Source organism: Protopterus annectens, chromosome 4.part0 (genome assembly GCF_019279795.1).
Source record: "Protopterus annectens isolate FY-2018-M chromosome 4.part0, PAN1.0, whole genome shotgun sequence".
Classification (NCBI taxonomy): Eukaryota; Metazoa; Chordata; order Ceratodontiformes; family Protopteridae; genus Protopterus; species Protopterus annectens.
The window spans coordinates 179,264,544-179,284,020 of NC_056733.1; the positions used below are offsets into that span (position 1 = coordinate 179,264,544).

The following is a 19,477-nucleotide window of genomic DNA, read 5'->3' on the forward strand; positions in this document are numbered from 1 at the left end:
GTTCATTCACATTAAATTTTTAAATTTTTTTTCTTTTATTACCCAGTTCCCCTAACCCTACTAAGGCTTCAGCAGTACTGCCTGGTCTACTTACATGCACAGCCACAAGACACGCAAATGCCTTTGATCAGTAAACAGCCCCTAACTGAGGGATTGTTTATTGTAATGACATCACAACATTATTATCATCCCCTGCCTGTGTTGACCAGATATGTCCTGCAAGACTGCTGGTCTCCCCCAGAGGTTTCCAAGGTATTAGGTTTCCCTAATTTCCTCCCTGAGATAAGATGGATTGACATCAGATGCTGCATCCTAGCACCTTGGCCAATCCTACTACTGGTTCAAGTCTATTCCTGAATCTGGGTCACCACTGGTGCAGACAGATGTCTTTCCTTAATGTGAGTAGTCGTTTTAGGAGAAAAGTACTAAGTTTTCATGTTAAAATGTAAAAGTATACAGTTAAATGTTTTTCTACATGTTTTACTCGAAGTCCTAGACTGACTGTTACCTTTCATTCTCCTTGTCACTTCCTTATCCTTACCTTTAATTCTCCTCTCCTTCCTGACTACTATTATCAATACTATTCTATTCTTATCTTTTTCCTCACATCCTACTGAATATGTCATATTCCCTGCCCCTTTGCATATCCTATCATTTGGTCTATTATAATGCATTATCCATGTCAGAGTCTGACTAAATATTTCTATGCAATGGATGTATTACTGCGTAGTGTAAATTATCTCTTACTTCTATGACTACGTATCAGCCATGTGTAAATTATGAATGACTTTTTTGTTTTTATAACATCTGTTGAGCCTGTTACTTTACTAATAATCAGCGGCTTAACTATATGTATCTAGAATTTTTCTTCTCGTGCCTCAGCTGAAAATGAGTATTCTGACTTTCTGGTAAACTAATGCCAAATAAATTATAGAATGAAGTATATCTAACAGAATGATGAGGACAGGACACAGTTCTGCCATGGAAACATAATCAAAGGCACTGACTGGGTGTAGTGGTTCATCAACGACTTACCTACAGAATAAAAATGTTTTATTATGCAGTACCTAATATGTCTACAGTCATGAGTCCAGATAAAGAAACATACCCTCAAGGCAAACATTTTAAAGTTTTCAAGGAAATGTTTGACAGGGTATGGGATTCATCTATTATTTTACCTACATTAAACGCTGTTTTAGTGTTGTTGTTGTCTTTCAGCTTTTCCCGGTCAGGGGTTGCCACAGCAGAACTCCGGTCCGCCAATGATTGGCAGTAGATTTTCATGAACGCCGAGGTGCCAGCTCGACGTTCAACCTTCAGTGAAGGCACGCCCGTTAACGCATGTCTTTCGAACGCCCATGCAACCGTGGGGAGGACATGCAGACTCCACACAGAAGGCACTCCCCGCACTCCAGCCGGGAATTGAACGGTAGAACCTCTTGATGTGAAGCAACAATGCTACCGCTGCACCACCGTGGATGTTTGATGCACTTAAAGGTGTTTACAGGCACAAGTCCTTAAAATATTGCACATTCAAAAGCATTACAGCACACAATGAGAATTTACATATTTGACTTGGAAGATACATACCTACCTTAATTTCCTGCCTGTTCCACAACCTTTCTTTTATTATTATAACTGTTAAATGTTGAACCTTTGACAAAAGTTAACAGATGCCAACTTTACAATAAAGACACAGAAAAACTCAGTGAAACTATAAATTCTAAAAATCAAGGACCATGACAAATCATTGCCTTGTACAAATTTATATACATCAACTGAAAGAGCATGCACGTCCAGAACAGCATTCTCCTAATTGATTTCTTGCTGTAGGTTCAGGCTTATTACTGACATTTGGAGTAAGTCTTCCTGAACTGAATCAAAAAACAGTGGCACTTACGTGGGATGTCATTTAATGGTACAGATTTATCAGGAGCTAAGAATACAAAGACCTTTTTCTTTTCAAGGGCGTGAGCATGCATGCATACACACCCACACCCCCACAACCCACATAGATGTATCCAAACATGTAACCTGCAGTCTTCTGTGATGTTTTCTGCTGCAACCAATCAGGTCCCTTGCTTCATTGAAGCAAACCTGATTGGTCTGTAAGCTGCAGTCACTCTAGCAAGCCCTAGACTTGCACTACTGGTTTCCTTCTCTGTTACTGGCAAATGATTTTACTTTCACCGTGAGTGAGTGGAGAGAAAATCAGGGAATCTTTCTTAGATGTCTTTCAGGAGGCTTAAATACATTTTGATTTCACCCTAACCACCTGCCATCAGCCCTCTCTGGTACTGCTTCAGTCTATGCATTACTCCTACCAGAGTGAGAACCAGCCCTTTCATTTCTCATGCACTGTGAGAGTCTTGTAGACCATTCATTCCTTGAACAGAATGAGCGTCTAGAGGCCCAGTCATTCCCCACAGGAGGTGAGGATCAGGAGCTGGCAGACTGTTATACATGTGTGGGTCCACTCCATTCTTTCTTAGCCTCTCCTGCGTGGCAGTTGGTTGAGGGGACTCCCCTTAAGAGTGAATTTTTGCTCATTCCTACCCCTCAAACCTTCACTGATATTCCATGGCTCATGTTGGCCTACGCGATAGTTTCTGCAATGGTATTGTCTTGGCCCTCCAGCTTAGGACATTGGTGCAGTGATTAAACTGCCTTCTTGTGTCCAGAATAGGCAAGCCACCATCAGCCACTTATTTTCTTGCCCTCTGCCATGGTTATTCCAGTGCCAGGACTTCAAGTCAAGCCTTGGTCATCCGGGTGATAGTCAAAGCTTTATCCCTTTTTGCCAGAGGGCCACAGCTGAGGCTAAAGCAGTGATGGCACTGAGGAGAGGCTCACAGGGGCACATGCCTCCCTCCCAAATACCCTGGTAAACTCACCTCCAGCTCATTTTTTGCAGTCCGTGCAAACATTTCCTTTCTTGCATCACCTGTTCCCCTTTCCCTCAGCTGAGTAATTCCGGTGTAGCCGCATGAACAGTTTGTATTGCCTGATACTGTTTCTTTTCTTTAACTGGCATTTTGAAATAGCCCATGTTGAGCAATGCCTTTCCTCCAAGACTGAACTGAAACTCCATTGCTGAACAGAACATTCAGTAAGTAGAAGGTGTGTGTGTGTGTGTGTGTGTGTGTGTGTGTGTGTGTGTGTGTGTGTGTGTGTGTGTGTGTGTGTGTGTGTGTATATATATATATATATATATGTATATATATATATATATATATATATATATATATATATATATATATATAGAGAGAGAGAGGTTTCCTGATTAAGAGACTTCCTCAGTGTCACACAGTGAGAGAATCAGTCCTTGTACCCTTGAGCAGTGCCTTAATCCTCCACACCATTTGCCAGAGTCCAGGGCTTCAGTCCTTCCACTTCCATTTCCCTGTGGTGTGACTGTGAACATGTCACTTAGTACTCCTGGGTCTCCCTAAAAATGTAAACTTTCTCCAGTGGGTATACCTGGTTATCAAATAGATAAAAGTAGTATTTCAAACTTCTTTTTTGGGCTCCCTAAATTATTTTTGGCTTTGTCCAGAATTCTTGAGCAGTGAAATTGAGAATTATTTCATTCTGGGTTCCTTGTATGATTTGTAGTTCTCTGGAAAATTATTCTGAATTACAAACCATCACTTGAATGTCAAGCATGTGAGTTTCAGACTTTGTCTTTCAGTAGATGCTTGCTAATGTAGCTAGGTATACAAGATAAAGATTTAAAATCTGTTCCTAATTGTTAGGTCTTTCTGCCTGATTCTTAAACTAAGAAGTTGGAAGGGCATGGAAGTATGTGTGATGGGTTCATAACGTTACCACCTATTCATTTTTTTTCAGACTAGCCAGACAACAAACTGATTGTCCGGTAGTCCAGAAAACATTGTATAAACTCAGGTATTCTGTTTCAAAAAAAGAAACAAACTATCAGAATTTGTTAAATTGTAAGATTTACTATTCTTTTTTACAGAAAAGCATAGTAAATCTGCAGAAGGAGGGCATTAGAAACAGAAAAAGAGGGTGTTCCTCCTCATCTGATGTTCTTTGTGTTTCACTGTTGCAGTCATTACATTTGGGTAATCCGCTTGCAGGTTGCCCTCAGTCGGCCTGATTAACAAAGTCTTGGGTCCTGTGTCAGTTGCTGTCCCTTCTTCCATAACGTCATGTCGTTGGGGTTATAAAACATGCAGCTGATGCCATTATCTCAGTCTTTCTTGCTGTGTGGTACCCGAAGCAGAAGCAGAAGCAGTTCGCAAGTGCCGGTCGGCCGACTCATGAAATTTTCATGTTTCAGAACTGAAGTCTTCAACTTAAAGTTAAGTACACCGTTGGGGAAACTTTTTCTTGCTCCTTACCAATGTCAGTAAAAGTTAATAATTGCATTACTTGTGGAAAGCAAATACCTCATAAAGATTTTCATTCGTACTGTATTCCTTGCCTAGGCCCTGACCAAGATGTACCTTGCTGTCGGTTTTGTGCTTTATTTAATCAGCACACTATCTGTCGTCAGTATATTTTTGTCTCTAAATATTTCGGTTCTCAGTTTAATTATCCAGAAATGTTGTCAGTTAGCCATCCGACTACTGGGGTTCCGAAAAAACGCAAAGATAAAGACAGAGACAGGCCGCTGAGGTCCAAAACTGCCGATGACGCTTCTCCTAAGCCAGTCGCCAGTTCGCCGGTACTCAGTGAGGCGCTTTTGCAGCCCCTGATACCCACTCCTTCTGATTCGCAGGCTTCTACTGAGACCCATTCGGAGTCCGGTATGCCGCGAGATACTTCAACTATGGAACCCGTGGATGTCTCTACCTTGGATGGGTCCGGAGCCGCTGTGCAGGCACCGGCTTCTGAGGGTGTATTCAGGCCTACGGACTTGCATATTAAATCAATGCCTCCTTCATTACTAAGGCCTAAATCTCAATCCATGTCTAAAAAACTGATGCCCAGGCCACATGCTCAGGCCCCTATGCCTAAAAAACAAATTATAAAAATGGCTGAAGATCTTATAACTCTAATCAGAGGTAGTCAACCCCCCCCCCCCCCCCCCCCGCCAAGAGGCCTAGGGCTGAACTTGATTATGAATCTTCTGATCAGGATTCTGTTTCTTCTGACTCTTCTGATGACCTGGATTTGTCCTTACCTTCTTATGAGGATTCTGATGCAGAGGATTCTATTCCCTCTGCTTCTCCTTCTGAGGATTTTTTCTTTTGGGGAAACCTTACATACATTAAGGGAGCATTTTCACTGGGAAAGCCAGGAATTTCCTGATTCAAAGAAGAGGTTTAGGGATTTCCTTCTTCTACCCCAGCATAAGCCTTTGGCTATTCTTCCTCTACTAGAAATTGTTGTTGATGTTTTCTTGGAATCCAGTTTGGCCCCTGATTCCCTGCCTCCTGCTCCTAGTAAACCTGATAGATACTACAGGGTTCCTGAGTCCCACAAGTTCCTTTTCAAAAATCCTATTGCAGATCCAGAGACTATTTCTCAGGGGCCCAAGGGCATTAAGGCTTCTACTGTTAAAAATCCTACCCCTTCTGATAGAGACTCCAGGGCGCTGGATAGATGGGGTAAAAAGGTTTATACTTCAGCAACCTTAGCAATCAGAGCTTTAAACTACCAATTTCATATGTTAAAATATTGGCAACATGTTATTGGACTGCTTAAACAGAAAATGATGTTGATTCCTGACTGTGTGGAAAATAAAGATTTACAGGATTTAATGCATTCTGCTGAACAAGTTGGAAAACATACTTTGCAATGTGGTTTTGATTCTTCAGAGGCCTCTTGCAGGGCTGCTGTTACTGGGTCTGTGCTTAGAAGGTATGCTTGGCTTTAGGAGCAATCTTTGCTTGATCATGTTAAAGCTAAATTGTTGGATGCTCCTTTAAATCAGGACTGCCTGTTTGGCAACAAGGCTGAAGACGTTCTTAAAAAGATGGACGATAAAGCTAAATCTATGCAAACTGTTAAATATTTTTTACAAGTGCAACCTCCTAGATTTAAAAGGCACTGGCCTACTAAGAATTGGTCCTTTCCAGTCCCTTCCAGGTCTTTTCAAGCCAAATCCAGACACAGCAAAAACCCCAGGTTTTAGTCCCAGGGAACTCAAAGAACTAAGCAGTGGGGGGCCTCCACTTCCAAATCTGGGAATAACAAGACACCCTCCTATGGTAAAGAGTCTCAATGACTTCCTTTTAAAATTTCCAAGCACTTATCTACTGAACACCCCTTTGGGGAGAAAGGTTGCTCTTCATGCAAAGAACTAGGAACTCATAACCCAGGACAAATGGGTTTTAAATATAGTGTCCCAGGGATACAGATTTCATTTCCACACATTGCCAACACCAAATGGATGGCTGGACCTGCCCCCAAATCAATGGGCAGAGGCTCCAAAACAAGTACTTTCTCTTTTAAGCATGGGGGCTATTCATTTGGTACCAGAAGAGGAAAAGGGACAAGGTTTCTACTCCAGACTTTTCCTGGTACCCAGAAAAGACAAATCTTGGACCTGTCTACTCTAAACACCTTTCTGGAGATTCCAAAATTCAAGATGCTGACTCTTCACCAATTACTTCCTATGCTAGGCAAAGATGCCTGGCTGGCAACGCTAGATTTAAAAGAAGCATACCTGCACATCCCAATCAGGGAATCTTGCAGAAGATACCTATACTTCAAAGCAGGCTACATGCATTATCAGTTCTCTGCACTGCCCTTTGGCTTGTCTACTGCGCCCAGGGTATTCACAAAGTGCTGGCTCCAGTTATTGCATTTTGCAGGCAAAGAAATATTCAAATATACCCATACCTGGACGATTGTCTAATTCAGGCAGAAAACCAGACCATACTTTTGAATCATCTGGCATTTGTAAAAAGGGTTCTAACTTGTCTCGGGTACACCATAAACGAAAAGAAATCACAACTGTTACCCTGTCAACAAATTATGTTCCTGGGAGCAAGCTTGAATACAACTTCCCAGATGGCTTACCTCACGCCAGAAAATCAAATTCATTTGATAACCTATTTCAAAAAAGTGGCCACAAAAACCCTGCTATCTGCAAGACAAATACTGCAAGCCTTGGGGTTTATGGCCTCCTGCATTCTTCCAATTCTATATGCAAGGCTGCGTATGAGGAAACGACAGTGGTATCTAAAAAGCCTATGGAGTCAACATTCTCACAGCCTAGAAACAATGATTCCTATCATACCTTGCCTACGCCTAGAGTTCCTCTGGTGGGTAGAGGCCTGCCACCAAACCAATTGACTACCATTCACTCTACCCCCTGCCGCCCAAACCCTAACAACAGATGCATCAGACTATGCATGAGGGGGCTAACCTGGCAGGGAAGTGCATTCAGGGCAAATGGAACCCAAGTCAAATGCACCTACATATCAATCAGAAAGAAATGTTAGCTGTACTGAATGCTCTGACAGCCTTCAAGGATTACATTCTTCCAGGACAACTAATGGTAAAGACAGACAGCACCACAGTTATGTGGTACATAAACATGCAGGGGGGTACACATTCCTACCCCCTCTGCAGACTAGCCATGGCATTGTGGAACACAGCCTTGAGCTACCCAGTGCACCTACAAGCTCAATTCCTGCCAGGAAAATTAAATATACTGGCAGATGGACTAAGCAGAAACCTCGTGGACTCACACGAGTGGAAAATGGAACCAAGGATTTTCAACATGTTGACAAGCGAATGGGGGAGCCCAGACATAGACCTATTTGTCTCCCCCCAGAACTACCAGTTGTACAAGTTTTGCACAAGGACTCCACACAACCAAGCTTGTAAAGTGGATGCTCTGTCCTTCAGCTGGAAAAACCTATCAGTCTACGCCTTCCCCCCACTGCCTCTGCTCTCCAAAGTTCTACTAAAAGTCCAGCAGGACAAACCAAGGATGATTTTGATTGCTCCAGACTGGCTGTGTCAACACTGGTACCCCCTCCTGCGCAGTGTGTCACAGTTATCTCCGTGGCACCTACCTCAGACCCCTTCCCTGCTGTCTCAGCAGGACAACCAGATCCTGCACCCTCAGCTTCCAACATTGAACCTTGCAGCCTGGCTAATTACTTAAACTCACCCTTATCATCCCTCAGCAAACCTGTGATGGATATCATCTTAGAGGCAAGGAGGACTAGTACTAGAAAATCTTATGCTGAAAAATGGAAATGATTCTGTGCCTGGAACCAATCTCAAGGGTTGAGCACAGCAGCGCCCAATTTACCACAGATTTTGCAATACTTAACTGAGATGCTTCACAAGGGCCTGTTTTTTCCTCCATTAAAATCCACACCTCAGCCATTTCAGCACATTATAACACAGAACCTCCCCTCTTCTCTCATCCTCTTCTCAAGCAGTACCTCAGAGGGGCCAAAAATTTGAGATCACCCAGGAGAGCTCCAACCCCTGCCTGGGACCTTAACTTTGTATTGGAGAAACTCACTCAACCTCCTTTCAAATCAGCTGCTACTGCAGACTTAAAATTTCTTTTTTGGAAAATAGCTTTCCTTTTAGCAATCACGTCAGCTAGAAGGATATCTGAATTGCAGGCCCTTATGGCAGTGGAGCCTTTCATCATCTTTCATGCGGACAGGGTGTCACTCAGGACCAATCCATCCTTCATGCCGAAGGTGGTATCCAGTGTAGCTCTTAATCAGTCCATTCATTTGCCAACCTTCTTTCCCAATCCACAGAACAAAGGGGAATGGATTCTGCATTCGTTGGATGTCCACTGACAACTTAGATTCTACTTGGACAGAACTAAACCTCAAAGAAAGTCTGAACAACTGCTGGTAGCATTTGCTGCAGGGGCAGAGAGGGGAAGGTTATTTCAAAACAAACCATTTCTAAATGGATAAGCCATTGCATTAATTTCTGCTATAAGCACCATGGAAAACCTATTCCCCAGGGGATCAGATCTCACTCCACTAGGGCTGCATCTACTTCTGCAGCCTTTCTCAGAGGTGTTCCTACCAGGGACATCCTAGAAACTGCTACCAGGAGTTCTGTACATACTTTCACCAAGCATTATCATTTGCCAATTTTCTCTAAATCCAGAGCTGGCTTTGCCACTGCTGTCTTGCAGGGACTTATAGCTGGCCCTAATGCTATATAAACTCCTCCTCCCAACCATAGCTTTGGGAATTTACCCAAATGTAATGACTGCAACAGTGAAACACGAAGAACATAGTACAGTTGGGTACACTTACCATAAATGTAGATGTTCGGGTGTATTCACTGTTGCAGTCCTGGTTACCCTCCCTCCAGCCCCCTAACAACTTCTGGCTATACCTCTTCTTTCCTTTACTATGCTTAAAAGCCTTTTTGGTGTATTTGCTTTTTGTTGGAGGTATACCTTTGTGTTTTTATGTTTATTTGCTCCCCATTAGGGGGGCACCTGACATCTGTGGCAAGAAAAACTGATGTAATAGCGTCGGCTGCATGTTTTATACCCCTGATGACCTGACGTCATGGAAGAAGGGACAGCAACCAACGCAGGACCCAAGACTTTGTTAATCAGGCCGACTGAGGGCAACCTGAAAGCAGATTACCCAAATGTAATGACTGAAACAGTGAATACACTCGAACATCTACATTTATGGTAAGTGTACACAACTGTACTATGTGATGATGATGTCACAAAATGGGTGGAAGAGGGGAGGAGATGGGCAGGGTTATGGGAGGTACAAGGGGTGTGGCCTTTGTCAGGTTTTAGCCACAACAAAAGGTGGCAACCATAGGGGGTGCACTGAATGGTTTTCATAGTAGTAATACACTTCACTGTCAGTATGTAATTTGTTCATTCATTTTATTGCAAGCAAACATAATTGATAGTTAAATTTGAGTTTGTGCACGTTGTGTGTTTATCCTGCATCCCAGAGCAGTTATAGTGTAAAGGAAGGAATCAATTGTAGTAAACAGAGGCTGCATCATATGAGCCATGTTTTTTGGCGCCTAACCTTCCACGGAAGGAGCACACACACACGCACTCATGCCTAGGGCCAATTTAGAGTGTCCAATCCACCTACAGCATGTCTTTGGGATGTGGGAGGAAACCGGAGCACCCAGAGGAAACCCACACGACCACAGGGAGGACATGCAGACTCCGCACAGAAGGCACCCCAGCCAAGGATCGAACCAGAGAACCTCTTGCTGTGAGGCGACAGTGCTAACTACTGCACCACCGTGGCCGCCCCATGCTGTTTTCAATGTGAGGATGTATTATTTTGATCAGTAAATGGTTGTCAGTATTTTGGCTGTAGAAAGTGTTAATAAAAGTTTTAAATTAAATCCAAATCCCTATTCTCATTGTAAAAGTAAAGAAGAAAATAGTATGCACACTGACATGTTTCAATGGTATTTTAAAGTAACTGGGATAATGCAACCAAGTAATAGGATATTGTGATGGCTGGGGTTGGTCCTTGACTCCGTATAAGGTCCCATTTGACCATGATCTGGTTCTTCTCTTACTTTTTAGAAACCTCATATGTATGCTCAGTGTTTTTGTTTTTCCATATTTAAACCAAGGGAAGGGGAAACTCAGGAGTACTATCTGGTTAAACAACTTAATCAAAGTCTCACAGTAGAAAAATGAGGTAGAAATAATTAAATCCTGCACCCTTGACTACAGAAAGCAGTTCACCAAGATTGTAAAGCTTTTATCCTGTGCAGTAAATGCAAGACCTTCACTCGTCTCTTCCTTTTCTGATAAATCACTGAGGGTTAAAAATCATTAAGGTTTATAGACAGGCAGTAATGCCATGTATTAATTTTATAGTTTCTGTTGTTCAAATGTTCAGAAAATTAATGTTGCTGGAAAACTGATAATTTTTTTAAGTAAATTAGAATAGTTTGCCTCTTCTTTGTCTCTGATTTTGCAAAACATCACTATACTTACCTCATACTATATCCTGTCCCTCATTAACCTAGTTACTGTCAGTAGAACAATGGGTAGCACCCAACCTTTGGTGCAGAAGACTGTCTGTTTTAGTCTCACACCAGGTAAATGTGCTGACACTGCAGTGCAGCATAAGGAGGGGGTGCTGGCTCTGATGTAGTTTTTGCTGTTTGAGTTCTAACACCCCTGCTACATAGGAGTGGAATGTCAATTGTATCTGCACTACACTGCTGTGTATGCAGCTGTTGGGTAGCTATGCATGTCCCTGACTATACAAAGCTTTGCCATCTTTGTAGTCTTGTAGTTATGTGATCCACAGTTGCCCCCCTGACCCACCAGGAACTGGCCTCCACCCTCTCAAACCTAGCACCCTTTAGCCTAGGACACAAGCTAAACCCAAGTTGCCAGGGCTGGAGAAAGAAGCCCAACCTCTGCAACACTGGACATGTTAGAAAACAAATAACTTAATCTTTGTGGTTTGTCTAAAATTTCATCTATTTTTTTGTTCGTTTTGTTTTGTTTTATTGAGAGCTGTCCCAGTGGCCCACAGTATACTCTGGGTCTACTGACATTCTTTTTCACATCCCCTCCCAGTCCAATACCCAAATTTATGCCTGGGCCAGGAAGGAACCTAAGGGTGTCCCAGGAGGTCTGCTGTTCGTCTTTTAATGGGGGGTGTTTATATATGACCTATTCACTTTCCCCACTCCCTCCCCTATGCTCATTGACACATGTGAGGGCAACTTCCCTCCTTGGACCACACCACCTGTTAGGGAGCATCTTTGATGAACAACCTGCCCTTCCAGGATAGGCATGCCCATCTCCCCCTTCAGCTCTGTCTGTTACCTGAGCCACTAATCAAACTCAGGTCATCTGGACTGTAGTCAGGACTTTATCCCCCAGTGCTACCAGAGCAGCATACCAAATTTCATTTATTATTGTGGATTTTATGTTGTGAAGTATTCCAGGTCATGCTTGAGTTGCAGAAGATGAATCTTTGTTCATCTTTACTTACTGTTTGCATGTTGATATGATTTGAAATGTATAGGCTGATGTAAATATATCCAATTAATAAAAGGTTAAAAATGTAGTTAACAGTGGACATAGGCTGGCATGATAGAAATGGGATGAATAAAAGGAAAAGGTGAGAAATAGTCAGTGTCTTGGATATTGACTAGTGGTGGGTTACATGTTAGTGGATGTATTTTGTTAATAAAACAGACAAAATCTACCTTGCTTATTTAAAATGACGTTCATGAGCAAAATGCTGATTGCATTGTACTGTCTGCCCTATGCTGCGCCTGTACTCTATCACTGGTGCTTGACACCAGAATGCTACGTATTCTGATAATGTATAGATGTTATGTGATCCTATCTCGCCTACATTCTGTACTGATGGGTTCGGAGCCGATCCTCGGCTCCGACTCGGCACGCTATACTATAGAATGAAGTCTCTTATTGGCTGAGCTATCCCACATCCTAGGATGCACCACCACTGCTTCCCCAGATCTCGTTTGCCGCTTTACAAGCAAAGACGTGGTCTCGGACTTGGCTGAGCTAAGTGCTTTTTCTTAAGAAATTTCTGTCAGAAATTTTTTGATAATCGACCCAAAAGCTGTTTTAACAGCTATCGTTGTTGTGTGACTGAGTTTGAGAAAAATTTTGTGGTAATATTTATCTTTAATTTGAGGGAAAGGATCCCGTTTAAGTTAGAGGGGCCTTGCCCTCGCGCGTGATCGTAATACTTAGTGTGAGTCTTGTGGTAGTATTATTAGTTGGTCAAGTATCCCGTTTTATGTTAGAGGGGTCTTGCCCTAATTTTCATCATCTTTAAGAAAATTTTGTGACTAAAGTTTCTTTTTTGTGTAGTGATTGTGCGTCAACATGTCTAAATAGCACAGACCTTCTGGGTTCAAAAAATGCTCTAAATGCAGTTACAAAATGTCCATAACGGACGATCATTCTTTATGTGTGTATTGTTTAGGCCCTAAACATCTTCAGGAGTCATGCAGCGTTTGTCCCGCTTTTTCCTCCCGGGTCCTCCAAGAGAGGAAAAACAAATTGATTCTAAAAGGGCTTATTACACCTTCTTTTGAGGAGGCTTTATCTTCTTCCTCTTCACCTTCGAAGAAAAAGAAATCGTTGGCTCCGACCAGCCCGTCGGAACCGGCCACAAAGAAATCTCGGCAGGCTTCTCCATCGGCTCCATGGACTTCGGAGCCGAGGGCGGAATGGTCTGTCTCGATGCCTCCAGCCTTGACTCCTCTGGCTTCGGAGCAGACGGCTAGAGCTTCGAGAGGCGGATCACCTTCATCGGCTCCACTGTCTTCAGAGCCGAAGAGAGTTGCCCGCTCAGACTCTTCCCCTTCGGCTCCGAGGGAAATTGCAATGGTTGTGGAGTCTCCCTAGGCACCGATATTTATTGAGACGATTCGGAGCCGGTCCCCCAGTCCTTCGGAACCGGTGGAGAAGTCGACTCGAACTCGTTCGATCTCTTCTTGGTCTTCGAGGATGTCGGATTCGGACATTGACAGGGTACTTCAAAGGCTGTTTCAGTCTCCAGTCTTCCAAAAGTTGGTTTCGGCTCCAGCCCAGTCGGCTCCAGAGCCGATTGCCCACCCTGTTGTCTTGGTTCCTCCTCCAACAGCCTCGACACCATTGGAGTCGGTGCTAGTGGAGCCAATGGAGGTTTTCGGGTCGGCTCCGACCCTTACTCCAACCCCGACCTTCGGGGCGGAGTTCGGTACATGAACCTCCTCGGTCGGCCCCAGGGGTGACGCTTCGGGACCGATGTTTTTGGTTCCGAGCCTCCCTCTCGGCCAGCTGGGAGTGCCTACTGTTGTGGCCTCGGGGGTCAGACCTTCCCAGGACTCTGGGGGTCCGGCCTTCACGGCCATGAGGAGTGCTTTGGCCAAATCTTCTTTGGCCACCTCCACTGTCTCACCGGCACCTTCCCTTGGTACGGAGACTGGTTCCTTTGTAGTCCCCCTGTCTCAAGACAGTGGAGCCCTGGGGCCTGAGGTCACCCCCATTGGGGGTTCCCCCCTTCCTGAAGGTCCCCCCGAAGCGTCTTTGGAGGAACCTCCAAGGAAGAGACAGTGCAAGAGGAAGCACATCGACTCCCCTGATGAGTCTCTCACCTCGGACACCGACCTCGATGATGCGGAGGGGTCCCCCAAGTCGTCCTCGGATGATGTCTCCTTTGCGGACATTTTGGAAATCCTGAAGCAACGAGGCGACTGGCAGTCCAAACCCCCTTTTGCTGAGGAGTCGGTATTCCTCAAGGCCTTCGGGGCTCAGCCCTCCACCTCCTGGGTGTCTCTGCCCTTCGATGAGCTTCTGGATTTGATCTCTCGAAGGGCGTGGGAGCACCCGGATTCTGTGGAACCGGTGCCAGCTCGCCCTAATAAATTTCTTTCAGCCCCCCCCCCCCCGAAAAGGATTTCCTCTCCAAGGGTGTGGCTGTAGATGCCCTGGTGGTGGCATCTGCTACCCAACAAGATGTGGCAGAGGCTTCGACGTCCGTCCATCCTCCTAATAAAGAGTCCAGGAGCATGGATCGGTACGGGAAGCACACCCTTACTTCAGCAGCCTTTACTTTAAGGTCTCTGAATTATCTGACGCACTTCACCAGACTTCAGAGGGATCTGGTCAAGGAACTTTCAGATACCCTCTCTGGTAACCTACCTGAGCAGTTGGCCCAGACGGTTAGCTCTCAGTTGGCTACCCTATCATCGATATCCAACTCGTCCATGAGGCTCATTTCGTATGCAGCCGAGGGGGCGAGTAGAGCGGCGGGAACAGGTGTTGCTCTACGGAGACAAGCCTGGCTTCGCCTGTGTCATTTTGCGGAAGCCTTCAAGTCTTCCTTTGCCGACGCTCCCTTTGATGGGTCCTCTTTGTTTGGACCCAAGATAAAGGACATCTTGACTCGCTGTGAACAAGAGGGTAAGACTTTGACTGCCGTAGGGGCACGGTTTTCCACTCCCTTCAGGCCTTATCCCAAGGCTAGAAGAGGGGGGAAAATGTGGTTCCGTAAATCTCAAAAGACTTACTCCTCACAGCAGGGCGATCCCCCTTCTAGAGGCAGAGGAGGGGGAAATTTTTCAGGAAGACGCCGTCCCAGAGGCGGTGGAGGCCCCCGCAACACTGGAGACCATGAGTCCTTTCGTGGCTCCTCCACCTTCCAGCATCCCTGAAGGATTGCCCGACTGTGCAGCTCCGGAGCCAGTCGGGGGTCATTTTTCGAAGCACCTAAAGGCCTGGGAGAATATCCCTCAGGACTGATGGGTGCTCTGAATCATCGCCGGAGGTTACACCATCCCTTTTTCTCAACCCCCCCCCACCATCCCGGAAAATCCCGGACCCACCACCCAGTCAACGGGATCTTGCAGCCATCGAAATCTCAAAGCTGCTTCAAAAAGGAGTCATCCAACCGGTCCCCATAGACCAGACCGGATTAGGGACTTACTCAAGATTCTTTTTGGTGCCAAAAAAGACCGGGGACTTGAGGCCCATTTTGGATCTCAGCAAGCTAAATCGATCAGTCAAGAAGTCCAAGTTCCGGATGGTCACCTTGCAATCCATTCTCCCGCTGCTGGAGAAAGGTGTTTGGATGTGCTCCATAGATCTCAAGGACGCCTATTATCACATCCTGATAGATCAGGCGTCCAGGAGACACTTGCGCTTCAGCCTGGGAGACAGTCATTTTCAGTTCCGTGCACTGCCCTTTGGTCTCACCACAGCCCCCAGGGTGTTCACCAAATGTTTGGCGGTGGTGACTGCTCACCTGAGAAGTCTAGGATTCCAGGTGTTTCCATACCTAGACGACTGGCTCCTAACTGCCACCTCCAGGCGTCTACTCTTACAAAACCTAGCAGCCACTATATCTCTAGGCAACTCCCTAGGAATCACCTTCAATTGGGCAAAGTCTGTGTTGCTGCCATCTCAGCGCATACGGTTTATCGGAGTAGAGATAGACTCAAAGCAAATGCGGGTCTATCTTCCTACAGAGAGGATAGAAACATTACAGTCTCAAGTTCGAGGCTTGCTTCTCAAACGCCGAGCCCCAGCCAGGATGGTCCTACAACTGTTAGGTTCCATGTTGGCCACCGTTCTCCTAGTCCCCTTGGCAAGATTACATATGAGGATTCTCCAGTGGCTCCTGTCAGTCCAGTGGTCTTATCAGGATCTCCCTCTCAGTCACCTCATTCTGATCACAGAGACGTGCAAACAGGACCTTCGTTGGTGGCTTCTTTCCTCCAACCTGGATCAGGGGCGACCCTTCGTTCCACCACCTCCAGTGGCCACATTGACTACGGACGCCTCCCAGACGGGGTGGGGGGGACATTACCTGGGCAGGTCAGTCCAAGGCAAGTGGCATTCCGACGAGAGTCTCCTCCACATCAACATACTAGAAATGAGGGCGGTGCTTCTATCTCTGCAAGCACTACACGATTACCTCCCCCCGGGCATGATTGCCATTCAGTCCAACAACATGTCAGTAGTCTGGTACCTGAACAAGCAGGGAGGGACCAGGTCCTACCCCCTTTGCAGAGAGGCCATGAAAGTATGGGATTGGGTGATTGCAACCAAACATTTTCTGGTAGCAACACACATTCCTGGGAGATCCAATGTGATAGCCGACAGACTGAGCAGAACTATTCTCTCCCCTCACGAGTGGTCTCTGAACGACAGAGTGGCAACTCTGATTTTCAGAAGATGGGGAACTCCTTGTTGCGACCTTTTCGCAACCCCCCTCAACACGAAATGCCAACAGTTCTTCTCTCTCACCCCAGTTCCGGGGGAGATTCCCAAGGATGTCCTAGTCCAAGCTTGGCCCACCAGCCTGCTATACGCCTTTCCACCGGTTCCCCTTCTTCCCAAGGTGATCCAGAAGGCGATTCGCTTGGAGAGCAAAATGATTTTAGTTGCCCCATACTGGCCTCGTCAAGTCTGGTTTCCCTTTCTTCGGAAATATGCACTGGACGGTCCATGGTTCCTGGACCAAGTTCCGGATCTCTTGACCCATCAGTCGGGACAGCTTCATCAGTCCCTCCACTCGTTGAGGTTAACAGCTTGGCTCTTCCTCTTCCGACCATAGTCAGGAACCATGCTTTGGACCCGAAAGTCATACATATCTTGTCCTCGGCCCATAAGACTTCTACTAAGAAAATGTATAACAGCAAATGGAAGAGATTTGCTATTTGGGCCCAACTCCGGGGATTAGATCCCATAACTGCCCCGTTGTCAGAGGTTCTGAAGTTTTTAGCTTCTCTGTTCAATCAAGGTTCTTTGGTCTCTACCATCAAGGTTCAATTGGCAGCTATTTCCAATTTTCTTGAGAGCATAGAACCACCTTTGATGAGCAACAAGTTGTGTAAAGCCTTCATGAAAGGTGCTGGGCTGCTTCGGCCCCCGATATCTCATCCCGCTCCACCGTGGGACCTTAATGTTGTGTTAGCTTCTTTGACCTCTTCCCCCTTTGAACCGGCAGCAACTTGTGACTTGAAATTTCTTTCTTGGAAGACTGCTTCCTTAGTTGCATTTACATCAGCCAGAAGAGTTTCGGAACTTCAAGCCTTATGTGTCAAGCCACCATACCTGGTTTTTCACAAGGATAGAGTATCCCTCAGACCGAATCCATCCTTTGTTCCTAAGGTTTGTTCTAGTTTTTGTCTGCAACAGTCATTGGAACTTCCAGTTTTCTTCCCAAAGTACTCGAATAGAGCGGAATACATCTTTCACACCTTGGATGTTCACAGACAATTGCGCTTCTATTTGGATAGGATGCACCAAACACGGAAAACAGATTAGTTGTTTGTGTCCTTTTCAGACAATAAATTGGGCAAAGCCGTCACGAAAGTCACTATTGCCAAGTGGATCAGAGACTGTGTCAGTCATACTTACTTCATTTCTAATAAAGAGCTTACAACTCCAGTGAAAGCTACTTCAGCAGCTTTTCATTCTAAGCTTGCCATTAGTGACATTTGTGCTGCGGCTACGTGGTCTTCTCCTCACACCTTCATTTCTCATTACAAATTGGACGTGGCATCTCGGGGGCGAGCTTCCTTCGGTTCCACAGTTCTCAGGAGTGTTTTCCAGTGAGCCACCCAGGAATCAGGTGCTAGGGACGCTGTCCCATCAGTACAGAATGTAGGCGAGATTGGATCACATAACATCTTTTAGTTATGTACTTACCATAACTTTAGATGTATGGGATCCATCTCGCCTACATTCCTAATAACCCACCCTCCTTCCCCCTGCCTTGGAGATCAGAACAGACCGGACGGTTCGAGTTTAGCTGTTTCATCTTGAAACACCTGGCAATATTATATCAACAGTCTATGTATGTGTGCAGACAAACAAGATCTGGGGAAGCAGTGGTGGTGCATCCTGGGATGTGGGATAGCTCAGCCAATAAGAGACTTCGTTCTATAGTATAGCGTGCTGAGTCGGAGCCGAAGATCGGCTCCGAACCCATCAGTACAGAATGTAGGCGAGATGGATCCCATACATCTAAAGTTATGGTAAGTACATAACTAAAAGTTATCAGGTTTTAAGATTACTGCATGAAGATCTTGACTATGCAGTAATCAGGTGTAAAAAGGAAGAAAAATGCTTTTTAGTGCTTTAAGATTTTTGCATTTTTATCTTTAGGAGCAGGAGCAACTGTACTGCAGATCAAGTGAAATTTCTTCTTCAACCTTCCAGCAGCCTAACCGTTATGTGAAACTGTGGGTGAAGTTAGTAACTCCACTAATAAAGAACTTCTTCTGAAAATGTTACAGTCTTCCACTGTGAGTACGTTGCAACTTTATGTACTTATTTTAAAGGGTGGGGATATATTTCATATTAATTTACAAAATACCCTGATTCTGTGGAAGTATGTTGTTCTGTGTTTGCTGTTACATGAAATTGTGTATACAACAGTTAAAGAGAAATAGTGTAGATATGTCTTGAGTAAAATAATTTTTAAATTCAAAACTGGGAACATTTTGTAGTGAAGTTCTGCATGAGCATTTCAGTGTGTGGTTTTGTAGAGGTTAAAAATAGATGCATAGTAGCCAGTCTACGGATATAATTATTCCATAATGAGGTTCACAGTAGCTGAGCTAGGAAGCTTGTTTAACTTTTGTATGTGTTTTTTGTACAATTTAATTTTCACTTGTGGATTTGATTGGCTAGGCATGCATGTACATGCTTGTTTGTTTATTTACATATACGTTTACCAGCTGAAACCATTTTGTAACAGATTTTGTATAGTACAAAACTCTTCTTACATTCAACTTTCAACCTCCATAACAAGTTCCTAACCTCTAGTGCTATCAAAATATTTTCCATTTTTGTTGCATAATGCATTTTTACATCTATTTTTTCCATTTAAACTTTATACCAACAAAGTTATCTCTCGTGTTTTATTGTTAAAACATCATCTTTTTTAGGGGAGGGACGGAGCTCCAGCTTGCCATTGACTTTGTATCCTTTTATTGCATCTTCCTTCCAGAGCTGCTGAGGTGAGAGGTGTAATCTGATGTGAGTCTTCTTTGGATGGGTCCTGTCCTT

At 44.7% G+C, this 19,477-nt stretch overlaps 1 protein-coding gene across 2 annotated transcripts in view; it reads left to right on the plus strand.

Annotated features, from left to right (window-relative positions):
- The window catches only part of PGS1 (phosphatidylglycerophosphate synthase 1), a 2,908,952-nt gene that overhangs the window by 2,591,598 nt on the left and 297,877 nt on the right, over positions 1-19,477 (plus strand). The window contains exon 9 of one of the 2 annotated variants that reach the window (XM_044068164.1): positions 18,572-18,715. In XM_044068164.1, coding sequence (XP_043924099.1) covers positions 18,572-18,691 — 120 coding nt within the window. In that variant the 3' untranslated portion in view covers positions 18,692-18,715. The remainder of the gene's footprint in view (positions 1-18,571; positions 18,716-19,477) is intronic. The other variant, XM_044068163.1, reaches the window with a different exon arrangement.